Source organism: Natrix helvetica (assembly GCF_964273705.1).
Source record: "Natrix helvetica genome assembly, chromosome: 2".
Classification (NCBI taxonomy): Eukaryota; Metazoa; Chordata; class Lepidosauria; order Squamata; family Natricidae; genus Natrix; species Natrix helvetica.
Window position 1 is genome coordinate 266,767,043 of NC_138552.1, and position 25,399 is coordinate 266,792,441.

The 25,399-nt window shown below is 40.5% G+C and overlaps 1 protein-coding gene across 5 annotated transcripts in view; it reads left to right on the top strand.

Moving 5' to 3' along the window:
- Positions 1-25,399, top strand: part of KIF13B (kinesin family member 13B) — a 164,615-nt gene that overhangs the window by 134,144 nt on the left and 5,072 nt on the right. For 3 of the 5 annotated variants that reach the window (XM_081943777.1, XM_081943773.1, XM_081943774.1), the window contains 8 exons: positions 614-766; positions 2,631-2,708; positions 2,966-3,019; positions 4,503-4,523; positions 8,504-8,606; positions 9,319-9,452; positions 19,956-20,018; positions 24,298-25,333. In XM_081943777.1, coding sequence (XP_081799903.1) covers positions 614-766; positions 2,631-2,708; positions 2,966-3,019; positions 4,503-4,523; positions 8,504-8,606; positions 9,319-9,452; positions 19,956-20,018; positions 24,298-25,333 — 1,642 coding nt within the window. The remainder of the gene's footprint in view (positions 1-613; positions 767-2,630; positions 2,709-2,965; positions 3,020-4,502; positions 4,524-8,503; positions 8,607-9,318; positions 9,453-19,955; positions 20,019-24,297; positions 25,334-25,399) is intronic. The other 2 variants (XM_081943776.1, XM_081943775.1) reach the window with 2 other exon arrangements.

Sequence of the window (25,399 nt, forward strand, 5' to 3'; positions counted from 1 at the left end):
GAGGAAAAAGGATGTCACACTAGGAGGAGACTCTATGGTGAGGGAACCAGATTTCTGGTTGGCAGAGAAAACAATATTCCACACTAGGAGGAGACTCTATGGTGGGGGAACCAGACTTCTGGTTGGCAGAGAAAACAATATTCCACACTAGGAGGAGACTCTATGGTGGGGGAACCAGACTTCTGGTTGGCAGAGAAAACAATATTCCACACTAGGAGGAGACTCTATGGTGGGGGAACCAGACTTCTGGTTGGCAGAGAAAACAATATTCCACACTAGAAAGAGACTCTATGGTAGGGGAACCGGACTTCCGGTCAGCAGAGGAAAAAGGATGCCACACTAGGAGGATACTCTATGGTGGGGGAACTGGACTTCTGGTCAGCTCCATTATTGAACAAGGGGCTTCCGGTTAGGACCTTTGTGGCTCTTTGTGTGTTTAAGGTTGCTGACCCCTGAGCTATACAGAGATACTTTTGAAGGGATTTCTGCTCCCCACTAGTTCTAAGCTTGCCATCACAAATATAGCTTAGCATGTTAAATGTCCTGTGACCTATGTTTCTTTTACTTTTCATGTGCCGATGGGCTTGCTAACTTGAGAGGCTTTCTCTTTCAGGATGCTCAGGGGGCAGAGGAACGTGAGGCATTAGCAAGAATGGCGGCCAATGTTGAAGACACAGCTTCTGCTGCTTCAGAAGTCCATATAGAAAAATACCTTCGAAGTGTGTTGGCGGTAGAAAACATCCTTACCCTTGATCGGTTGCGCCAGGTTAGTTAATTGTAAGGGAAAGTTCTACAAAGTGTGGAAAACTTTCTTAGGCTATAGGATACAGTGTCATTTTTGGGGTACACTTCAGTAGCAAAGTGCATGAAACCACATCATAAATGAGGAAGGCTGATAGGGCATTGCCTATTCCCGTGATGGTGAACACACCACAGGTGGCACGTGGAGCCCTCTCTGTAGGCACGTGAGCCGTCACCCCAGCTTAGCTCCACCGCGTATGCACGTGTGCCTCCCACTGATTTTCAGGTCTCTACCACACAAGCGTGGGGGGCGGGCCCAAAATGGGGCGTGGGGGGGTTCGTGCCTGCATGCGCAGGGTGAAAGGGGAACACGCATGCACAGGGTGGCAGGACACGCGGGTGGGTGGGTGTGGTGCACACATTGCATTATGGGTGTGAGCATGTGCACACGCACACACTTTCAGCATGTGACGACAAAAAGGTTAGCCATCACTGGCCTATTCTAAGGCTTTTCCTGAAGGTTTCATCTGTTTCCCATTTAAAAATCCCAGGAAACTTGTCAGATACTGGCAGTCATTGAAGATTAGCCCCAAGGGCAGGGTGGGTTCTGGCAGAGATTATTGCCGGTTGGCTCAGGGGTGCGCTGCTTGTACACACGCAGTACAACTAAAATTGCTCCGTGCATGCACAGAAGCAAAAAAACAAGATGGTGCCGCCACCGGGAGAACCAGTTCGGGGGCGTGGCAGGCCTGGGTTGCTGCCGGTTCCAGCGACCCAGACCACCAAGCTACTACCAGTTTGGGCAAACTGGTCTGAACCGGTAGCAACCCACTACTGCCTAAGAGCCCTAAAAAGAAGGTGTTGGCTCTCTATGTTCCAACTCTAGCTATAACCCTGTGATTCTAGGACTTATGTTATTTTTAAAAAGTAGTAATACATTGTGCTGAATTTCAAATGTATGATCCTGAAGGCTTCTGGAGCCATACACCAGCTTTAAGATGTGGAACTGCAACATCTACTCTAACTTTTTTGTTAAAGGCCTAAAAACTAAAGTGGTCCCCTATGTTGATGAACCAAACTATTTTATTATTTTATTTATTTATCTCACTTACAAAGAAAATAGAACAACAGCAAGAAAACAGAACAATAGAGCAATTTCCAAAGAAAATAGAATAGGGGGCAGCGATCATGTTTATACATAAAGCTTCACTGTATTCAAGCAAAGGGTAATCTTTTTTAAAAAGACTGTTTATAAGTAATATTTTCATTAGTCTAATCAATAATAAATAACAATTATACTAGTAAATGGCTCTTTCACGTTGTTATTTTTTTTCCTGTTTGTAAATTTTTAGAGTAATAGCTTTGAAACAGGAGCATTCTCCCCTTCCATGGGAGACAGGGATCAGCCCCACTGTGTTCTAATACTTTCAACCCAGAAGTGGGTTAACCACTAGCAGAGGGGCCTTTTCAGTATTTGTAGGGAAGGGGAAGCAATCATCTCTTACTATATCATCATATTATCATTATAACATAATGACTAGATCATTAATTTGGGGGGGAAATGGTGTATTGTTTTTTGGGTGGGTTCAATGTTATCTTATGCCAAAGTTGGATTCATGTTGTTATCCAAGGAGGTCTGCATGCAGTATTACACTGCATTTATATGACAGTTTGTTCCAGTCTCTGATTACGTGCATGTCTTAGCTGTCTCCAGTGAGATATATTGGGCTACATTTTCCATCATTCCAAGCCAGTAACAGTCACTTGCATAAATGTTCTCAATGGTCCCTACAGAAGTGCCTAACATTCCTTGCCCTTGATTCAGTTCAAATTTGCTTCTGTTTGTAAATGGATATTAGAGAAAGAATGATCTGTTTTCTTCCTTGCAGGAGGTTGCTGTGAAGGAACAATTAACAGGCAAGGGAAAACTTTATCGGAAGAGTCTCAGTTCACCAAATGTCAATCGAGTGAGTCTATAATGCTAGAGCTGAAATCCTCCCAAGACATAGTTGGGAGCGGGTGGAGAGAAGAAAAGAGGGGCTCCACCATGAGTTTGTAGGAAGATAAGGAGCATTTCTTCATCTGGTAACGTCCTATTGGGGTCCTACTGAAGGCATAGGAAGTATCTTCACCTTCTGGTGTGCTGTTGGCCTCTATGTTTGCTGTAAGTCTTGCAGACTGAAGGCTCCGTTTGAAAGTCACAATTTTATTGTTACTCTTTCAGCTATCGAGTAGCCGCCAAGATCTAAATCCACCATACAGCCTTGCTTCTTACAAAGTAAGCATTCAGTTTGTTAGTGAATTTCTTTATTGTGTTTAAGAGGTTGCACTTTTTCAGAAAAATATGAATTTAACTATTTGGGAAAATTGATTTTGAAAACTGGTTTACCTATTTTTTAACGATTAGGACTTCTAAACTGAGGTGTTTGTTTTAACTAAGATATATGACCCAATATGGGATGTGGTTGTTAAAAGACATACTTTATTTTCTGTCTATGGTTTTATACCCAAACCACTCTAACAATCAAAACTATAATATATCAGTTAATTGTGCTATGTGGTATTAATTTAGATTTTATAGGTAGTATAATCTCAATTTAGGACCACAATTGAGTCCAGAATCTTGACCGTTGAGCAAAGTTGATCTTTAAATGAAATGCTTTGTTCAACAACTGCAATCCCGGTATTTCCTGTTGCAGTCATTAAGTGATCACACAGGCAGTTAAGAGGAATGTAAGGATGTGTTTCAGGGAATGGGAGTCCATTGTAGGCCACGCACACAAGCCATGAACAAGCTGGGTGTTTATGTGTGTGTGTGGTGCAAAGCTGTAGCAACCTCAGCTTACTAGCCTTGCAATGTGGCACTCGTTGGCAGCAGCACCAGGCCTGTGTCAGGGCCTAAAGTAGAGACCTGAGGCTCTCAGCACTCTCAGCCAGCTGTCACTGCCCCAAGCCTCAACTTCAGCCCTGGCACCACTATGATAACTGAGGAAGGCTGCCCAGCTTCCCACATCTGCTTGTGTCCTCCCTAATCTAGGCTACCCGGTGCAGCAGCACTCAACAGCAGCACCAAAACTGAGCTTGAAGTAGAGGCCTGAGGCCTTCAGCAGCCTCAGCCAACTGCCAGCACTCCAGGCCTCCAGAACCTTGTTTCATTTCTGCTTTTAATTTCTCCCCCCCCACTCTTTCTCTTTTTTTTTCTTTTTTTAAAGGGTAGGTTTTTTGTTTTTTTTAAAAGTATGTCTATTGTAAAGACGAAGGGAATTATAACTTTCCCAATTTTCAGCTATATCTTTGGGCATAAATTTTGGATCAGTCTTCTAATGAGACACGTGATCAAGTCCATTGTTGGTCCAGAGTTAATGTGTGATCCCCTTAAGATCAGGGCAGGGGCGTGGTTCTGTTTGGAGCCAAGGCCCATGTGGAAGATGCTGAGATTTCATAATGTAACCTTGTTGTATGAATGAGGGTTCCCGGTTTGAAAAAAGGAGGTAAATCTTTTGGAGGGGAAGTCAGGGCCAAGTAGGAGTATTTATACTTTTGTTCATGTTTAGATACTTTCCTGTTTCCTACTGTTCATAGTTGGCTGCTGAATTCCAGAGAACACACAAATAGTTCAAGAGTCCTTGAACAACAGCATTTTCAGCAGGAAGAATAATTCATAATCTGAAAATTCATTGTTTCTCTTTCCTTTTTTTATGTGTCTGTTTGTTTCTTAACCCTTCAACGATATCCATCCCTCATTGCATGTGTTGTGTCAGTGTCCCAAGGTCGTGGCAGAGGTAACAAATTCATTAGATTCATCTAATGAACAGGATAAACACAGTATCCCTTTCTGGAGTGCTTTTCCACGGTCTTCTGTGACCTAACTCTAATCCTAACACTCTGCTTTGGATTTGCTGCCACTGTGCTTCCTTTTTTCCTCTTTGCTTCATTAACCTAGCATAAAGGTAATATTTCTGAATGTGGTGGTATGCAATCTGGGTCTGGAAGTGGCCTTGCTTCTGAAACAGAGAGTTTGCCTGCTTTAGCTGAACAGTTGGAGAGTCTGAAATGTGTCCATTAATAGCATGCACTGGTATAGAATCATCAATGTAGGAGAAACATAAAAGTTATTTAAATGCCCAAAGTTAGCTGTTCAGCTCAAGGAGTTTACAATCTAAACTTTACTGACAGGAGGATGGAATAAATAGAGAATGGAGAATTAACACGAACTCATTCAATTGCATGCAACTTGTAATGTACATGAGGACTGCTGGATCAGACCAGAGGCATGGCATTCTGGTTCTAATAGTGGCCAGACAGATTTCTATATGTAGAAACAGCGCAAGCAGGGTCTGAAAGGAAATATTTCTCCCATGAATTGCCCCGATAGCCAATGCAATAGAACAACTAAGAATGGAAACCAGGGTGGTGATTATATTAGTATTTTGCAGCACAAACAACAGAAAAACTAGCAAATTTTATTAGCAAAGCCCTTTGTGGATGACAGTCCATTTTATTACATGTATGGAGTGTAATTTGATGTATTCTTTTCTGAATAGTCTATCATAGGACTATATAACAGGCATTCAATAGAATGTTCATGGACTGTGTTCTGTCCAATAATACATTTGTAAATCTTTAAGATGGCACAAGACTTGGTGTTTCTGGGTTATATAGCGATTCTCCATACATTTGCTTAAAATGTTTACTTATTCAAATAATTTCATATGCTCAAGACAGCGTGCAAAAGAAAGAGAAGCCATTTAAGCTTATAATCATTCCCATGTCTTATGTCAGTGAATTTCAGAAATTACATCACTGTAGAATGAAGTAGTGTACCTTTTTTAAACTTCTATTGAATTTACAGCCGATCTATTCCAGTTGGTCTAGTAAGTAGAACCTACCTTAGGGAGGTTATGCAACGTGAGATTAGTTTGCTGGGCCAAGTTGGCTGCTCCTGAACTGTCCTGTCCATAAATCCAGTTAGGATTTATGCATTCCTATAGATGACATTCAGCACACATTGCAGAGTTTAGTGGATGACTAGCTTGAAACGTAATCCACAAGGAGGTGATTTTTATTCATCCAGTCCTTCAGTCGTACAATCATACATCATAAGTCTATGATGTTTCAGATTATACAGTGCAGTAGCACATGCATCTGTTTGCTAACTCCTTCCAGTGTGTTTCAAGTAAAAGCTTAATTCAAGGTTAGTACCACTTTACAGCAGAAGCTATCTGGTTTAGCCATGTTATAGTGATATAACTTACAAACTTCTTCAAGCCGTTGAATTATCAAAAAATGGAACATACCCTCTTTCCCTGGGAATAATGGAACATATCCTCTTTCCCTGGGAATCCAGACTGGCATGGATTCCCAGGATTTTTACTGTGTTTCCATTGCCTACTTTGAATGAGTAAAGGGTGGCCTTTGTTTTGTTGATCACCAGCTGGAAGCAGTTATGTCAGCAAAATGAACTGGTTAGCCATGCAGAATTCAAGACAGTGAAAGTAGAAAGGAGAGTTGCACAGATCAAATAAAATCCTGATTTATTTTTTGTTACTACTGAAGACCAAAAAGAAAGCTAAGGATACTTTATGGCCCATGTGTCAAACTCACTGCGTCACGTTGCCGTCACATGATATATTGCAACGTTTTCCCCTTCGTGGAGCTGGGATGGGCGTGGCCTGTGTGTGATGCATCCGGCCCACAGGCTACCAGTTTAACACTCCTGCTTATGGTAAGGGGAAGTTTCTGCGACTGCCAGAATTTAACAAATATAGCATACCGTCAACAACCACTGTAGGTTTTACTGTTTGTTGCTGTTTTTATTGTCTTTAGGTCTTGTTTGCCATTCATTTGTGAGATGGGCAGCAGTGTGAAAATAAGTAGTAATAATTTACTGAATGTTTCTAAAAAATGGAATTTATAGTACTGGATTTGCCATTTTTTAAATGTAATTGATAAAATTCAATTTTTATGGCAGAATAATGCAAAAAGGTTTTCAGATGAGTGGATTCAGTGGACCTCCATTTAAATGGATATTTTGTTTTTCCCACAATTCAGTTTGAGCAACCTTGGTTGTTGCTTCATTTTCCCCCCCAGGTTAGGAATCCCTCTAGTAAGTTGATTTGCTGGAGCAGACCAAGATCCAGTTAAAGATCCTGTTTCCGAGAGTGGTGGGTGGACCGTGTAGGAAATCTTCTCTGAGCTGCATAATGAGGGAGGGGAGCAGTTCTATCAAAGGCATGAATAACAGATGGTGGGGTTCTGTAGGAAGAAGGCAGAGAATTATAAAGCTTATTTGGAAGATGCCAAGGTATCTCTGTAATGACTTTGTCCCAATGTGAGACTTGAGAGCATGATGTTCTTAAATGGACTGATGAGAATTAGTTTAATGAAGTCTGACCTTGGTGCCCAGTCATTTGGCAAACATTTCTCCAGACAAGTTATGAATAAGTTCTTTCCTTGTTACAGACTTTTTGTAAGAAAGACGAAGAGAGAATATGGGGAAAACCTAGTCAGGTTAAATCATAAAGAGCATCAACTTTTGTAAGAACTGAAAGTGAGTTGTTCAGATATTATCAAGTGTTGGTCTTGGTACCCACCACTTCTTGAACAAACAACTTCATTCGTAGTAGAATGTTGTTGCTGCATTGCAATAAAATAATTTCAGTTGGTTGCCACTGTGCAGTAGTCAGACATTTCTTGCATTGTACTTTTCCTCTTTCTTTTGGGTGATTCACTTGCCAAAGCCACAACAGTTGCCTAGGGTTCATTACCTAGTGGTTGTTAAATTACATCCCATAGGCTTTTCATAGACTTTGAGATAGCCTATAAGATTACAGTGAAAAAAGATAACTCTGTCCCTTTTTCAGAATGAATGCTTGCCAACTCAGTAACTCCTTTAGCATTCTAGTGCAGGTGTACCAACTGTTACAGACGCTTTTTCCATTGATTGCAATTGTGCAGACAGAGGCTTTCTTATTAAATGCTTCTTTGGAGTGCCCATTTTATGCCAACAACTATAAATTAATAATGAAGGGCAAGAGGTTCTATTAGTGGCTAGTATGTAAGTTCAGTCCCTCTGTTAAACATGCCCTGAATCTTAGTTCTGACACACGGCTCAAGAGAGTACTAGATGTTCATCCTCATTGCACTTTGTATCCTCAATCTGAATCGTGCAGCTCCATCAGAATATTAAATGACAAGAAATTATACTTTTCTCAGGACATAAAGTTCTAAGAACTTCTGGTATGGGTCTATTCTCTTAGGGAAACACAACGCAGGAAGAAGTATATAGCACAATTAAGTTTGCTAACCTTTCTGAAGCAATGATTCCTCCGGATGTTTAAATATCAATGCCCAGAATTCTCTAGCCAACATGTTGATAGCTCAGAGTTCTGTGAGTCAGGTCCATGCAAGGTCCATTGAAGGGTGCCAAATGGGGAAAACAAACAGACATACTTAATTATTGCACTTATGTAGGTAAATTCAATGTTCCATGGATAATATTGTCAGATGTTTTCCATTCAGGCCCTAATCAGACTTACATCTGCTTAGATTTGGCTACAGTTTACCACAGGGCTTTTTAGATCTTAAACCTATGGCTCAGAAAAGCATGAAGTGGGGCCTCTGCCTTTCCTCTGCAGCATGGGATAGTAATAGGTTTCTGTTCTTGTTTTATTGTACGTTTCAACATTTTTCAAATTGTTTGAGTGGTTGCTACTTTCAATGTGATCATTGTACAAATATATATGTATGTTAATAATTCCAGAGTCGATGGGAAAGCCAGCAAGATATTTCTCAGATTTCAATAGAGTCCAGATCCAGTGCAAGTCTCCATGGTTCAACTCAGCAAAATGGTTCGACAGACCAAGGTAAAAACTTTAGAGCAAATCAGTGATATGAGCAAGCCACTGTAGCTGTAGATTCTTCCTCCCTCCCCTGGTTTTATATAGGAGTGTAAGCAGAGGTAAGCATCACATAGTTTAACAGCTGGTTCGCCCAGAATAAAAAATGTGAGTGTGCTTCGTTCGCGCACGCTCCTTGCACACCTGTGCGCTGCACTCGAAAACAGGGCAATTGCATAGGACGGGATAGTTTTGTGCATGCCTTGCGCACATGCGCTTTGCGTCGAGAACATGGCAATTATATACGATGGGATAGTGCCCAGGCGGGTGGGCAGGCCCACCTGTTAGCCGTAATTACCAGTTCGTCCAAACCGATCCAAACCGGCAGGAACCCACAACTGAGTATAAGATCCTTTTCGGCAAATAAGAGCTATACCTTTGAAGCAGTTTCTAATTTCTCTGGTGAATGAGCACCCCATTGGATAGACGGTCTTGATTTAACGTTATGAGCAAGGCCAGGGTTCCCTTTGACAGAAAGACTCGCACAGAATGTATTTGATTTTTCCCACCAAAACAATCAAAGGGAATTGCTTGGTTGTTTCTTGGCAGGCAAATTCAACATTAAGCAAAGCCAGCCCATACATTTACAAATGGTTCAAAGTAGACTTCAGTGATATTGTGGCGGATAGAGAGACAGGTAGCAGCAATGTGAATTCGTTTGTTTATTTGTCTTGTTCAGGACTCGGTAGCCTGGCTGCCTCTTACTTGAATCCTGTGAAGTCCCTCGTGCCTCAGATGCCAAAGCTGCTCAAATCTCTGTTTCCTGTTAGAGATGAAAAAAAAGGCAGGCAGGCCTCCCTCCTTGCACAGCAGGTACAAGAGCATCCTATTTAGAGGGTTGCAGGCAAGAATAAAGCTGTTCACCAGTGAATGGAGTTTAGAGTGGATTCCTGAGGCTAGGAAACGATTGTTCAACCACAATGGTGTTTTTTTAAAAAACAAAAACAAAACTTACCATGTTATATTCCCTGTGTACATTTCAGTACAGTGTACAATTTGGGAAGCAAAACACAGTGTAATTCACCAAGATTGGTTACTACCGTATTTTTCGGCATATAAGATGCACCTTTTTCCCTCAAAAAAGAAAGGGTGAAAATCTGGGTGTGTCTTATACACTGAATACAGCATTTTTTTGCCTCCCGAAACCCTGCCCCCTTTGCAAAAATGGCTGTGCATAGCCTTTAGGAGGCTTCCAGAGTGCTCCTGGGGGCTCGGGAGGTCAAAAATGAGAGAAAAACAGGCCATTTTTTTTGCTCATTTTTGGCCCCCAGGAGCATTCTACAAGCCTCCTAAAGGCTATGCGTGCCCCTTTTTTGGACAAAAGATGGGCCTGTTTTAGCAAAAAAAGGACCATTTTTGGGAGGTCTGTAGAGTGCAAAAACTTTTTTTTTAATTTCCCTCTTCAAAATCTTGGTGCGCCTTATACTCCGAAAAATATGATAATGACTCAATAGATTGTAGTTGGTACTACAGTTTCGTGAGGTTTTTTTTGGCTTTTCCACCTGTGCCCTTCTGGACCTTATAACCCTACTGTTGTGTTTTGAGAATTGTAATCTGAACACATCTGAAAAGTATCATTTTAGAAAATTTAGTTCAGAATCACAAACTATGCATTGCATTGTTTCAGGCTGATTCCACCCATGGATCCAAATATGTAAAGATCTCTTTGGATGTCTACCAATGGGGGAAGTGTAAGTGAAAGAAGTCATCGGAAGAAACCTAAGATATGGTTCCATCAATTAATGAAGATTTAAAAGCTGCTGAAATATTATCAGCAACTTTGGAATAACAAACATCTTAGTTTGTGCATAATAACTTGGAGTAGAGCCATCCATAAAAAATTACCGACAAGCTACAAAACAAGCCACAGAAAGAGTAGCTGGGCCTTTTAAGAGGGAGATAATATGATTATTTTAGAAGTCATCCTTAGAAGAGATTGGTTTAGAAGCCATCCTTGTATTGCATTATCAGTGTGATTAAAGGTGATAGGTTAATGTCTAAAACATAACACTGAGGGTCAAATTGATCTTCCCTGTTTACATCGAGTTTTCTTTTAGTGCAATCACTGGTCTTTTGAATATCCCCAGCAAGCTCCTGAGGTATTCAAGTGACTTAGCTGTCATTTCCACTATGCACATTTTGTTTGCTTTTGTTTGCGCGAATGTTCTGCATGGGCTCATTTTTCATGCTGGGTTTGCTCCTAAGCTGCAGTATAATAAAAAGACAAACCTGAAATTGCAGTGAGCTTAAACATAAATATATATGTTTATTCCCTTTGTGCCGTGCCTTTGTAAGAGAAAGAAGGATAAGTTCGAAGCAGTGGCATTTCAGTATAATCTTTAATTGTATTACACTTGCATATATATGGCTTTAAAAATAGCTATTTGACTTGCCAAACCAGTAGATACAATGGCTATTTTAGAAAGCTGAGACAGTCCTCATTAGGAAAGCTCAGAGCCCCAGCTTTCCAGTATGGATTTCAAATTAGTAGCAGTTAAGCAAGAGTTCTTTCCTGACTTTCAGGAAGTACAGTAGTAATTCAGAAGAGGATCACAAAAATGGTCTTCATTTCCCAAGAAAAAGGTTCACACTGTTTTATAGAAAATTGGGGGAAAATGATAAGCATATTAAAAGTTATGTCATCTCTTCACAGCTTGGTCCATAAGTGCTTTAGTATTAATACTTCATTTACAGAAGTAGTAAGGAACATGTAGCTTCAGCTCATCTGTTTGCAATTCTTGAAGCCACCTTAAAACATGATTCCTGAAAATTAGAAGCACCATTGCTTGCCATTTGAATGTGGAAGTTGTGAAAACAGAAACACAATCTGTAAAGCAAGCAGATCACAGTTAACATATAAAGCAGCCCCCAGATTTCTTCTTCTATCAGCCTATGATGTGGTCCCATCCTCTTTGTGAGCTCATCTTCTGTAAAGTGGCATTAAATGTGGCTCTTGACTAACAAAAAAATTATCTACTTCTGTTTTTAAGATTCGTTGCTTCACAAAATTGAAGCGTTCATAGGCAATATTCATTCCTTAAAACTCTTTTGGAAAGAAAGAAAAAGTCTGTTTAAAGTGTAACACATTTCAGCTTATCTTGATTCTTCATGGAGTTGCAATAACTTGCAATTAATTTTTTAGAAAATTTGCTAAATAAAGAGAGTGAGAGGTGATCTTGACAGAAATATACAAAAACCATTATCTAGTCAAACATAGAAACATAGAAAACTTACAGCAGAAAAAGGGTCTGCCCTTTGAGGGTTCTTTTTGCTGCTGTGTCAATTTGTGTATTTATTATTTTAAATTATTATTTTTATGTTTTATTTATTTATATTTTTTGTTGAACAATGAACACATGTTTATCCCACAGATGCTTAAATTCAGTTAGTGATGATTGAGCCACTATCTCTGCTGGAATTTGGTTCCAGGTTTCCACCACTTTTTCTGTGAAGTAATACTTTCTAATATTACTTTCGAACTCCCCTCCTGTTAGTTTGAAGTTGCGCTTTTGTTTAAGTCCTGGGAGACAATGCAAATGCATTCCTGATTCACTGTAGTATAAGAAGGAGAGGAAGTAGGACACCATCAGACTGACAAGATTCAATTATTATTGACAATTTCAGTAAAATGTAGTTCTGGTCTTCCTGTAGAGTTTCTAGTCTGATCTACCTAGTGTGGGGCTAATACTGATATATATTTATCAGATCGGGCCTTTCAGTATCTACATTTTAAGGTTTCAGATCCATAAAACCAAATGATAAGCAGCATGTGCAACACCCATAAGGGACAGTTCATGCATAGTAACTATAAAGTACATCTACTTTAAAACCACTTAGATCTTATGTTGAGTATTTCATGTTCCTTTCATTTGCATCTGAACTAGGCACCTTAAACAATCAAACAGCAAATCTTTTTTGGTGGGGGGGCATCGGGCAAGCAGAGGTGGGTTGCTAGTTTTTTCACTACCGGTTCTGGCGCACTCCCGCAACACTTCTGTGCATACGCAGAAGCATCTGGGTGGGCGGGCGGAGCCTCCCGCCACCACTACTACTGGTTCGGCTGATCCAGGCCGAACTGGCAGCAATCCACCTCTGCTGGCAAGAAGAGGACACACAAATTTGGAGGGTGGTGTAAAACCATTAATGATTCTCCATTACCAATCCCTCCAACTGTGCATTTGACTGTAACTCAGCTTATTCTGAGCAGGTGTCAACCAGACTTGTTGAAAATATAATTCCCAATTTCAAGTCAGTGTGGGATTGTAGAAGGTTAGCTTTAGATGAGAAAGCAATAAAATGTAAGATAATTTCCTCAGAAATAAAATTCTGGACTTGAAGTTCATTCTCAGGTGCTAGTTTGCTTCTTAATAATTCATGGTTTTATTCATTATCCAAACCGAGTTGAGTATAAGGCTTCCTAATGTGTACCCACCAAAGATTCCTAAGCATCCAGATATAAATACTCTCCTTACCTCATAGTTGCATATTCCCATTTCTACCATGATCAGTAGCATTTCCTTTACTACCTTATATTGTGAGGATTATCGGAGTGAAGCTGAGGGATGAGGAATAGAATCATGGCTTAAAAATAGAAGTGCATTTTCTACTTGGCAATACACAAATGCACTAAGTGCTCATCATAAATTTTACTATTGTTGCTGGAACTGATGTTTCCATAAATCACATTAGATGAAAGTGCTGGGTGCTTAAGTGTTATCAATAAGTTTAAATAGTGCTGCTGGTGGAATGGAGGGTATTCTGTTGGCTTTACTTGGGCCTATAATAGAGGACCGTTATACTCAGTCACCATAAAATGAAGATGATCATGAGGATAGCAGCATTTCCTGTGGAATCCCGTTCTCTGATCTGGTCTCTAGCATCAGCCCCAATGCCAAAAAGTTATATATAAAAATTGTCCTGGGTAATGGTGGTGGTGGGAAAAAAATATTCTCTGCATGTGGGATAATAGCTATCAGGAAGTTATGTTAGACTGTATACTTTCCTTGACTTGCTCGTTGTCTACATGCTAAGAATATTTTAGATGATAAGACTGGTAGAGAAGGAAAGTCATCATATGTGCTGAATACATAAACTGGCCATCAGGGAAACAGTTCAAGTCCTAAAATTAAAAGAGTTGAGGATCCTACCCAACCCTGATTGTAACAACAAAATTTTCAGATTTGTCATAATCAACCAGCAGCTGCCCATTCTTGAGAATCTACTGCAGCATGTATTAGAAAGTCTTCAGCAAAAGAAGCACAAAATCTGAAGGCAGGGCAATTGGATTATTGCAGTTATGAATCCCCTGGTGTAGAAGCAGGCAGCATTTAAAGAGCTCATGGGTGCCAATTTGCATTTGGGCCTTTTGGAATGTTACAAGAAGTTGGGACTTCTGCCTTTGGCAGATGTTATGGGTAAAAATGGAACAGGAGGCCTTGGGAAACTAAACTTCTATTATTTATATTGCCCCCTATTTGCCCATGGCGACTCAAGGCGGCTTACAGAATATAAAAACACATTTAAAGCAATAAAAATTTACAAAAAGAATCAAATAAACTAATATAGTACAATATAACAAAATCAGCCACCACCTCCCACTCACCCCCGCCCTGGCGACAGCAGATCACACAAGCCATTTAAGGGGTTCCATACCGTTCTGGATTCCCCAGGCCCACTGGCAGAATCTGGTCTTCAGCACCTTCTGGAAGAGTATTAGAGTGAGGGCCATTCTAATCTCTGGGGGAATGATGTTTCAGAGAGAGGTAGCCACCATTGAGAAGACCCTTCTTCTGGGTCCCACCAGGTGTATCTCCCTTGGGGATGGGACCCGCAACATTCCCTGCCTCCCCACTCTGATGGGTCGGGTAGGTGTGACCAGCAAGAGACAATCCTGCAGATAACCTGGTCCCTATCCTTTTAAAAACATCCCCATATCTGTGAAATGGCTCAAATCTTTTCAGGATTGTAACATAGTTTTAAGTGAAGGGATTAAAATAGTTTGCCTCCATCAATCTTCCCAGTCCACCTTCACCCTTAATTGGAGTGAGGGGAGGGGTGATGATGAAGATGAGGTAGTAAACCTGTATGTCACCAAACTCTCAATGACTCTGGATGGCTCATAACAATCAAAGATATTACAAGAAAACCACTAAAACATAAAAAAATAAAGATAAAAGATGGCAAGGTTGAAGAAGTGTGTGGGGTCTCACTCTCCCTCACAGGAGAAAAATTGGATTTGACACAAAAGCACTGCAGTCTTGGAGAGATTTTCAGAGGGGTGTTTGCTTTATCTTTTCAGCCCGCTGTTCAATAAAATCTTTTCTAAAACTTTCCTAGTATATTACTGAATTTTTATGTTACAATAAAAAACAAACTTTTATACTGCAGTGGAACTTTTTATCTAATTTAATTACTCATTTATTTATTTACTTTATTTAACTTACATGTTATCTGACAGTTCACAGCATAGAAAGAGCACAAGCAATATGTAATCTAAATAGAGAACATAGGAATAATCAGGAGGGGCAAATCCAGTCACAGACATATTATATGACCATCATAGTCCAGGGCTTGGGAGAACCTTCCGGTGAGAGCCACCTAGATCTCAGAGGAAACCTCATTTTGCTTGTCAATATTACATAGAGAAAATACTTGATAGCCCCTGATAAATAATGCTACTTAATCGAAGGATTATCAATCCTGTCAGATTGAACTGGCCAGGTCAACAATACCTCAAGTAACCGGGAATAATGCCACGTAGGCTTTATAAGTTATGACCAGTGAATCATACCTAGAAGCTAACCCATAACCAGTGCAACTCATGAAGCATGACATACTTAGGATCTTTGGTCTGCCAGTATGGCTATCACTGCCGGTGTCACTGCATTCTGATTAGTTGTGGTTTCAAGTGGTCTTCAAGGGCGGCCCCCTGTGAAGCGCATTGTAGTAACTGAACGGTGATGCGCCAAGGGTGTTAGTGACCAGGGAAAGAGCATCCTGATCTCAGATAAGCACAACCGGCCCACCCGATGAAGTTCTGCAAAGGCCTTCCTAGACATACCTGCCATCTGCTTATTTAAGAGAAAGGTTGAGGAAGAAAGAAGATTTCTACCCATGCAATGTTAAAGATGGAATTCTCTGGGTCTAGGTGGTCCTAACATGCCAGCCACTTAGAAGGATTGAGTTGGAGAAGGTTCCTCCCCATCCAAACCTACATAACTTTCGTAACACTGGAATAGAATCTGAGCAATTCACCTGGCTGGCTTGGAATAAAATATATAATTGGATATCACCAGCCAAATGATGATATCATACCCCAATCCAGTGAATAATCTCATTCAGTAATTCCATGTAGAAATTGAATAGGAGGAGAAAGAGAGAAAGAATCAGATCCTGTGGCACGAACAGAGGAGAGGTCTAGGAAGTAAACGCCCCCCCCCCCCCACGCCAATACCAACTGGAACCTGCCCTGGAAGAAGTAAGAGAACCACAATAAAACAGTGTTCCCTATTTCCAATCCCCCAGAGTTGATCCAGAAGGATATTGAGATCAATGGCATCAAAACCCAGTGAGATACCAATGAGCATAAGGATTAATTCAGCGCTTCCACCCTGGCTCCATCTCAGATCAACAACAAGTGCAACAATGGCTGTCTCCATATAAAGTCCTAGCCTGAAATCCAAGTGATTTTTATTCTATTCAGTCATCTCTGTTTTCATATGCTATTTATACCCCATTATTTGAAGTTTTATTTTTATTTCTTTCACAACTCTGTTTTAATTCCTCACCCCATTTGACATTTGAAATAGACTTTTGTTTGGAAGGATGGCATAGAATTAAAAAAATAAACGACCATGGTTTCCAGGATACTTTCTTGTAAAGATATGGCATGCTTGTGTTGTGGTGATCTGAGTATAAACCAGATTATAGCACTATCCCACTGTGCACAGTGCTCAGCAATGAGATCAAATGTATACTCTCTATTTGCCATATGCTGACCTATACTCAGCTGGCAATTCTTCCATCCCATGTTCAAATCTGACAATAGTCATTAGATCACGTGAGTGCATTCTACAGTTTATTTCTTTAAAATGTTTGGATTCTTTATGTTCTGAAGAAGTGATGGATAACAATCTTCATTTTGGGAGATCAAAATCTTTGAAGAAACCCTAGATCTTGGCGTCCTAGTGGACAACCATTTAAATATGAACCAGCAGTGTGCAGCAGCTGCCAAAAAAGCCAACACAGTTCTAGGCTGCATCAATAGAGGGATAGATTCAAGATCCTGTGAAGTGTTAATACCACTTTATAATGCCTTTATAAGGCCACACTTGGAATACTGCATTCAGTTTTGGTCGCCACGATGTAAAAAAGATGTTGAGACTCTAGAAAGAGTGCAGAGAAGAGCAAGAAAGATGATTAGAGGACTGGAGACTAAAACATATGAAGAACGGTTGCAGGAACTGGGTATGTCTAGTTTAATGAAAAGAAGGACTAGGGGAGACATGATAGCAGTGTTCCAATATCTCAGGGGTTGCCACAAAGAAGAGGGAGTCAAACTATTCTCCCAAGCACCTTTAGGGTAGAACAAGAAACAATGGGTGGAAACTAATCAAGGAGAGAAGCAACTTAGAACTGAGGAGAAATTTCCTGACAGTTAGAACAATTAATCAGTGGAACAGAAGTTGCCTCCAGGAGTTGTGAATGCCCCAACACTGGAAGTCTTTAAGAAGATGTTGGATAACCATTTGTCTGAAGGTATAGGATTTCCTGCCTAAGCAGGGGGTTGGACTAGAAGACCTCCAAGGTCCCTTCCAACTCTGTTATTGTATTGTATTCTATTCTATATGAACAATTATAAACAAAAAAGTGCACATTTACTTTGGAGTTTGTGATTTGCTAGTTTGCAACTGCAAACTGCACAGTAACTGAAAAGCTAATAGAAAAAAAAGGCGCCCACAGTTAAATGTGGCGTGGGAATACAATGGGAAGTAATGTGCATTGGATAGTAGAAAAAATGCACTAGCAATCACCCAAATGGAGGGTCAAGTGTTCAGAGGAATCTTAAGAGAGACCAAACAATCTTCCTGTTGTGCTTGCCAAAAAATTTTATTACTGCAAATGGAAATTATGGCTTTACAGTGCTGAAGGCTTACTGTAGTTGGTGATTGTGCCACAGAGTAGATACTCTTGGGCGTTACAGAAATGGAAGATTATTTATTAGAAAGCAATTAATGTGATAGAAGAGATCTAGCTGGAAAGTGAAAACTGACTTTGGCAGCTGATTATTTTTTTTTAAGGGAAGATTTTAAAAAATTAAAGAGATGTAACATTTTCTGAGGGCAAATGTGGGATGGACATTTCTGCATTCGTGGAAACTGCAAGAAAAAGAGACCAAGGACAAACAGACAGGGAAATTAAGGAACTGCTTTTGTTACAGCAGCGGTTAAAAGAAATGAGTTCACTTCAAAGGAAACAAGAGGGGAGGTTTTGTTTGACCTTCGCTGTGGGTTTTCAGTCCACGTTCGGATGAACCAAAGGAAAAAAAATTGGGAATGGCAGGGAAATTTCTTGTCTTTTAAGAAGAGCTGGTCAAGTGCAGGTACTCAACTTTCTACTACAACAATTGGGACCAGAGTTTCTATTGTAATGTGTTGCAGTCATAAGTTGGGTTTGACCAATTTTTCAACAATTTTTACAGTGGTCTTTAAGCAGATCGCTGTGCTGTTAAGCAAATCACATGGTCATTATGTGAATCCAGTTTCTCCAATGACATGGGTTCATTTTTTGCTGGAAGTAGGCAGAAAGTTGCAAACAAGCAAATCACCAGCTCCAAAGTAAATATGCACTTTTTTGTTTATAATTGTTCATATAGAATAGAATAGATTAACAGAGTTGGAAGGGACCTTGGAGGTCTTCTAGTCCAACCCCTTGCTTAGGTAGGAAACCCTACACCACTTCAGACAAATGGTTATCCAACACTTCTTGAAAACTTCCAGCGTTGAAGCATTCACAACTTCTAGATGTAAATTGTTCCACTGATTAATTGTTCTAACTGTCAGGAAATTTCTCCTCAGTTCTAAGTTGCTTCTCTCCTTGATTAGTTTCCACCCATTGCTTCTTGTTCTACCCTCAGGTGCTTTGGAGAATAGCTTGACTCCCTCTTCTTTGTGGCAACCCTGAGATATTGGAACACTGCTGTCATGTCTCCCATAGTCCTTCTTTTCATTAAACTAGACATACCCAGTTCCTGCAACCGTTCTTCATATGTTTTAGCCTCCCCTAATCATCTTTGTTGCTCTTCTCTGCACTCTTTCTTGCTAATTGCTAATTTGTCCTGTTTTTAAGAGGTTTACCATCTTAAGAAAATAAAATTTTGCTAGCTTTTAGTAAGGGGAGGTTTAAATAATCCTTTTTAAGAGACTATTTTACAAAAGTACTTTATTGTTGGAATACTTTTTACAGTTTAATAAAAGATGAATTGAAAAATGCAAATATCAGCACTGGAAATATATTGTCTTCAAAGAAAAGTATTACAAATGGTTCATCAAATATTCTTGGGTTGGGTGGAGATATAAATTTATCTGAATGTTTTTTTAAAAAAAAAAAAAAAGCACCATAGAGCATGCTTAGGAAAGCATGCCGAAGGAAGTTAGTAACAAGAATGCTCAGTTCAAGAAATGGTAATACACTGAACGTCCAGTCTTTTCAACTCAAGCAAAGAAACAGAGACTGAGAAGACTTGGAAAGATGCTTATGGGGGAAGCAGGCACAATGGATGCTAGGGGAGTATTACTCTTCAGCATATTGTTATATGCAGGTTTAAAGATAGTTTCTATCCTTGGGCTGTGAGACTTTTAAATACAACCACAATCACTTCATGCACATGCTAGGTTTTTTTTTTCCTTTTTCTTTCTTTTTTTCGTTTCTGTTATAATTTTGCACCAGTGAGGTTAAAACCAATTTCGTTGTATTTAAGTACAATGACAATAAAGATTATACTTATTGGCAGTAGGCACAATAACTACAGTGTGAAATACCGTAATTGGGAAATACTGTGTTTTCATTGAGCTCAGGTTTTTAACTGTGATGTTGAGCAAATTATAACAGTTTAATTTGCACATAAAGTAATAAAAGAATGAAGCCCCTTATTTGCACACACAAAAAATCTGTTTAGTATTATAAGGGAACTGGGCTATTAGGACTCATTATGGCTAAACTATGATGTCTGTGAAGCAAGCAACTTTCTACTGTTGTTGAGAATTTTTTTCAGTCATTCAGAGATTAATACAAAAGGAACATATTTTCTTATTGCAGCCAATCCCACGAATTATGGTTCAGCCTGCCAGGATTGATGCCAGTCCTGCAAAAACCCAACAGGTGGGTCCTTCTGAACTGTCCGTGGTGCTGAATAACTACTTTATTGTTACATGGAGATGGGAGACAACAGTAATACCAAACCAGTGGTGGGATTCAGCCAGTTCGCCCCACTTCGGGAGAACTGGTTGGTAACTTTCTGAGCAGTTTGGTGAACTGGTTGTTGGAAGAAATCATTAGGACAGAGAACCGGTTGTTAAATTATTTGAATCCCACCACTGTACCAAACCTACTACTAGAATCAGTAAAGAACTGAATTCTCCAAAACCTGCAGAAAGCTGTTATAGTTATTTATATACTCATGTTGCAATTGGAGACATTTGTCTATGAATTATTCTGACTAAGCCCCAATGCATATTAAGCTTTTGGTGTCAGAAAGGGAAATCCCAATTTATCCTTCATGAGCCAGCCATTCTAATTGCTCAGTTTTCACAGATAAAGATCTAAGTCTTGTTGAATTCTAAGTATCCTCCTGTAATGTCATCACTAGTGTGTCCAGAGGTCAGCAGGTATGCAACCACACTACTATGCCAAATAAGCAGTATTCCATGTTGTAGGTATTCAACGGAATAAGAAACAGGAAGCCAGGTTTGGGGGCTATATCTCCTTATCTCAGATAATAGCCCATTTTAGTCTTCATAATATCAGGTGATCCACAATTTTTCTTATGATTCTTCCCTTGCAAATATAATCTTGGAGTCTATTTCCTTGCTTCAGTTGCATCTACCACACTATAGTTAATTCTATTTTTTTTATCCTCCAAGGTCCTCTTGTAAGGACTGTCAGGGTTCCAAGTAACACCCGCAATGAAAGAAGACTCCGAGGCTTGAAGTTACTCAAAGTTCCAGTTTATTAGAGATGTCATATTGGCACATCTGGGAAAACCTGAATCTGAAAGCTTCCAGGTTTTCCCCACCCAAAAGAAAGTCCAAGCCCCTATCCAGCACCCACATATCCATCACATGGTCCAATCAGGCACCGTCCTAACTGGAGATGCCTTCCAGAAATACCACTCCAGGTGTAGGGCAAGAGGTCCTTGACTCTCTGAGAAAGGAATGTTATTATGACTATATATCTTCCATACTCCATATAATCCCCCACTCCCATTTTCCCCACAGCATTGAATGTGGCAGGCCTGAAGGCCCAATGCAAAAGTTGGCTTCCAGGCCTGACACACTGCACCTTCGTCTGCAGAAACATTCCTTTCCATGTGGCCTTAGATCAAAGATCTAAAGCTGATGACTGGAATAGGGAATAGACAGCAAAGCTTATCAGGAGACATTGAAAAAGAAAATCTCATGATCAAGAGTTTGCTGAGGGCAGGGGCTCGCAAAAGCCCATGTTTTTTCAAAGTTGGCCAGTGCTACTTCATATTTATTATATTGTGTGCATATGTATGTATGTGTGGGTATATATATCAGATGCATATTATGAAGCATAGAAAGAGTCATTAATTCTGAAAGTTGTGGATTTGTAGTGTTGCGGTTAACACATTTGGGAAGGAAGCCATCCTTGGCATATGGACTTACACAAGGTGATACTTGACTTGGAAATGATGATTTATGTCTTCTGTGAGTTAAGCCAAATAACTGGGAGAGACTTATAAATCTGGCTTGTTTCCCCACTTCACATAAATTGCCTCTCTCAAACAGCAAACATATCTTTCTGTAATATAAATGATCTTTTAGTAAATAATAGGAGTCATATTTCATGTGCTATATGCATTTATATATTAATCCTAGTAGACCTTCATCCTATTAGCCAGACTGCCTCCTTTGAGCCTGTTAATGCTCTAGCATAGAAATAAGCCACACACGCATTAGTATGTTATTCATACTATTTATTTTACATTCTTATTTATTAATGTATTTTTAGTTTTCCCATCACCCTAGGATCTCAAAGTTGATTACAAGCTATAAAATGCATAAGATAAAACAATGACTGAGCCAGATAAAAATATGCAATTCCACAAGCTAATATATTTGTCCATTTTGGGTATCAGTGTATTCTAAATTGTTAATTTGGAATGTCTCTATTCCAAATCGTGCTCTTTTCAGACAATGAGCATTTCCACATTTTGAATAATGGGTGAAGCTTTCTTCACAGGGATGGGGAAAGGAGCTTATGGGCACTTGGTATTAATGAATGCAAGGCCTCTGAGTGGTTGGTATACTCTCAAGAATTCCTGCGTGATATACTGGGACTTCCTTCTCTCTGTCCATTTACTGTACTGTATATCCAGTAGCAATTGCAGACAATATGTCAGCCTTATGAAGTAGACTAGATAGGAAACATGACCAGATCAGCCAATTTCATTTTATTGTAAAGCTGCATTAAAATGAAAATACAATTCTCCCCTCTCCCACCCAAGTTCCTTAACAGCCTGAGAAACTCTCCAGTTGTGGGCCCACTATCCAGCCTCAGTACGTTGTTTCTTACTTGGCCATACCCTTGCCAGTGTCACTTTGCCCAGTTTCCCAGTTTTTCCCACATACCATTACATAGTGGGGGGCATATATGCTTCCTGGAAGGGAAAAGAACAACAACAGCCCATGGAAGTACAGCCTGCAATGTTCCCTCTAATTTTTTTTCAGTGTGTGCGGAAAAATATAGTGTTTGAGCAGCACATTTTCATCCCTGAGCACCTGATTTTTTTTTAGCCATAATTGCCATCAGAGCAGATGTTGGGGAGGGGGGCAAGGAGGTAAAGGGTCCCCTCCCTCTCCCTCAGACCCCCAGGAAGGAAGGAAGGGAAGGGAGGGGGAGGGAAAGGAAAGGAAATGGGAAAGAAGAAAAGGAAAGGAAAAAGGAAAGGAAATGGAAAAGAAGGAAAGGAAAAAGGAAAGGAAAAGAGAAAGGAAAGGAAAAAGGAAAGGAAATGGGAAAGAAGAAAGGAAAGGATGAAGAAGGGAGGGAAAGGGAAGGGAAAAGAAAAAAGGGAAAAGGAAATAAGGAAAGGGAAAGGAATGGAAAAGAAGAAAAGGAAAAAGGAAAGGAAATGGAAAAGAAGGAAAGGAAAAAGGAAAGGAAATGGGAAAGTAGAAAGGAAAGGATGAAGAAGGGAGGGAAAGGGAAGGGAAAAGAAAAAAGAAGGGAAAAGAGAAACAAAAGGAAAAGAGAAAGGAAAGGAGAAAGGAAAGGAAATGGCAAAGAAGGAAAAGGAAAGGAAAGGAAAAAGGAAAGGAAATGGGAAAGAAGAAAGGAAAGTAAAAGAGAAAGGAAAAAGGAAAGGAAATGGCAAAGAAGGAAAGGAAAAAGGAAAGGAAAGGAAAAGAGAAAGGAAAGGAGAAAGGAAAGGAAAAGAGAAAGGAAAGGAGAAAGGAAGAAAATGGAAAAGAAGGAAAGGAAATGGAAAAGAAGGAAAGGAAAAAGGAAAGGAAAGGAGAAATGAAAGGAAAAAAATGAAAAGCAAAGGAAGATAGAAGGACAGAAAGGGAAAAGAAAGAGTGGAATGGTACTGCTCAAAAGTCCAGTCTCAAGATCCCGTGGACCCCTTTGGCTCAGACAGTCCAATTCCACGCTGGTTCCCTGTCTCCCCAAAGCGAAGGGATCGCAGAAAGATTGCCCAATCCAGAACGGGGCTTCAGACGATGCAATGCCTTAGAAACCCCGGATATGCGGAGAAAAGCAGGCTACAACCAGCGAATCACGTTTTCCCAGGAACCAATGAAGCCCCACAGGACCAATGGGAATTCTCCATTCTGCAACGTCATCGGTCTCTGGGCAGAATCTTCCTTGATTTCACCAATCATGGAAGAGAGAGTTCGGTGCAGACAGAGAGAAGGGAGGGAGGGGGGGATATTTTCACTCACATTTTAAGACATTAAAAAACACTGCGCGCAGTTTAAAACTTGTGCGCGCCGTTTCCTTGTTATCTGCGCGGCCGCGCAGGCGCGCAGCTTAGAGGGAACAATGAGTACAGGGAGAGGAATATGCCCCCTCTGCTTCTTTAAATTACAGAAACTGTATCTCAGAACCCTAGATGCTGGGGATCAAAGGACACAGGACCTTCCCTTCACCTCTGACTAAGCATTGTTGCAAATGGGATAAAAAAACAGATGGGTCTTGGATGATGCAGGAAGGCTGCTCTTGTTTGCCCTTACCCAAATCCATCTTTCATCTTCAACTTCCTTCAAAATGTAAATTAAAATGTTGCAAGGCTCTTTCGATGTGGCAACAGGAGATGAACTAGAAAGAAGCAAATGTCTAGTTTCTCTTTATTGTGTTGTTTTATGTTTTCCAAAATGTAACTTTGACAATCTTTGACCCTTTTCTGCTTTAGGTTACCCAAGGGCAAGGAAGCAAAGGACCGTCTGAGGTGGCTTTGCAGTTGACAGAGTCGGGGAAGAACCTTGAAAAATCAACCAAAGTGCCTTTGCAACAGCCCACAGTGGACATCCAAGCACAAGATTCTCAAGAGGGTCCACCAAGCCCCTTGAGTGAAGCCTCCAGTGGATATTTCTCTCACAGTGTTTCTACAGCGACCCTTTCTGAAGCACTTGCAGCAGGAAACGACCCCCATCTTCAGCCCAGTAGTCAGACCTCCACCACAAATGATGCCCCCCCAATTTCAACAACCCCTAAGGTGGTGTCTTCAACAGATGGTCCTATAAAACCGTGTTCTGATTTAGCTTCTCAAAGTTGCCATTCTCATCCAAAGAGAGATCCCGTTCTCCCTTGCCTTAAGGACGATCAAATTGACAAGGGCAATGTAAAAGGGAGCCATAATGGCAACTTCAAATCAAGATCGGTTGATTCTGCCATTGCTCTAAATGACAATCAGGTTTCTCCCTCCCTAGTTACTGAGGACACACACTGCTGTTCTAGCTCTCCTAATAAGAAACAAATGCAATTGACACAGACAACCGTCTTATTGCCATCAGAGAACCCTCCTCCTGTCCCAAAGGAGGCTCCCATTTCTAAAACAGGACCTTCAAAGTCTCAGGCTATGGTTGACCTGCCTTCTCAGTCCAGCAGTACAATCTCTCCCTTCAAAATCCAAAGAGTACGAACATCAGAACTCAAGTCCTTCTCCAGCATGTTGAGTGGGGATCCAGGAGCTTCTTTGGGTTCAGAGGAAGAAAAGAGCAGACAGAATTCAGAAGATTCAGACCAGAACAACAGCATAGATGCTGGTTCTGAAGAGAAATTGGATGCAGCAGCATCTGACTCAGAGGAACCCAATGAAATCCCAGATTGGCTGAAAGAAGGTGAATATGTAACTGTTGGCACAAATAAAATGGGCACCGTGAGATATGTTGGTCCAACAGACTTCCAGGAGGGAACCTGGGTTGGAGTCGAGTTGGATTTTCCATCAGGTAAGTGTTGAGAAATGTTGTTGGGGCGCAGTTAGGTGTACAGCATGGGTGGCCAATCTCGCTGTT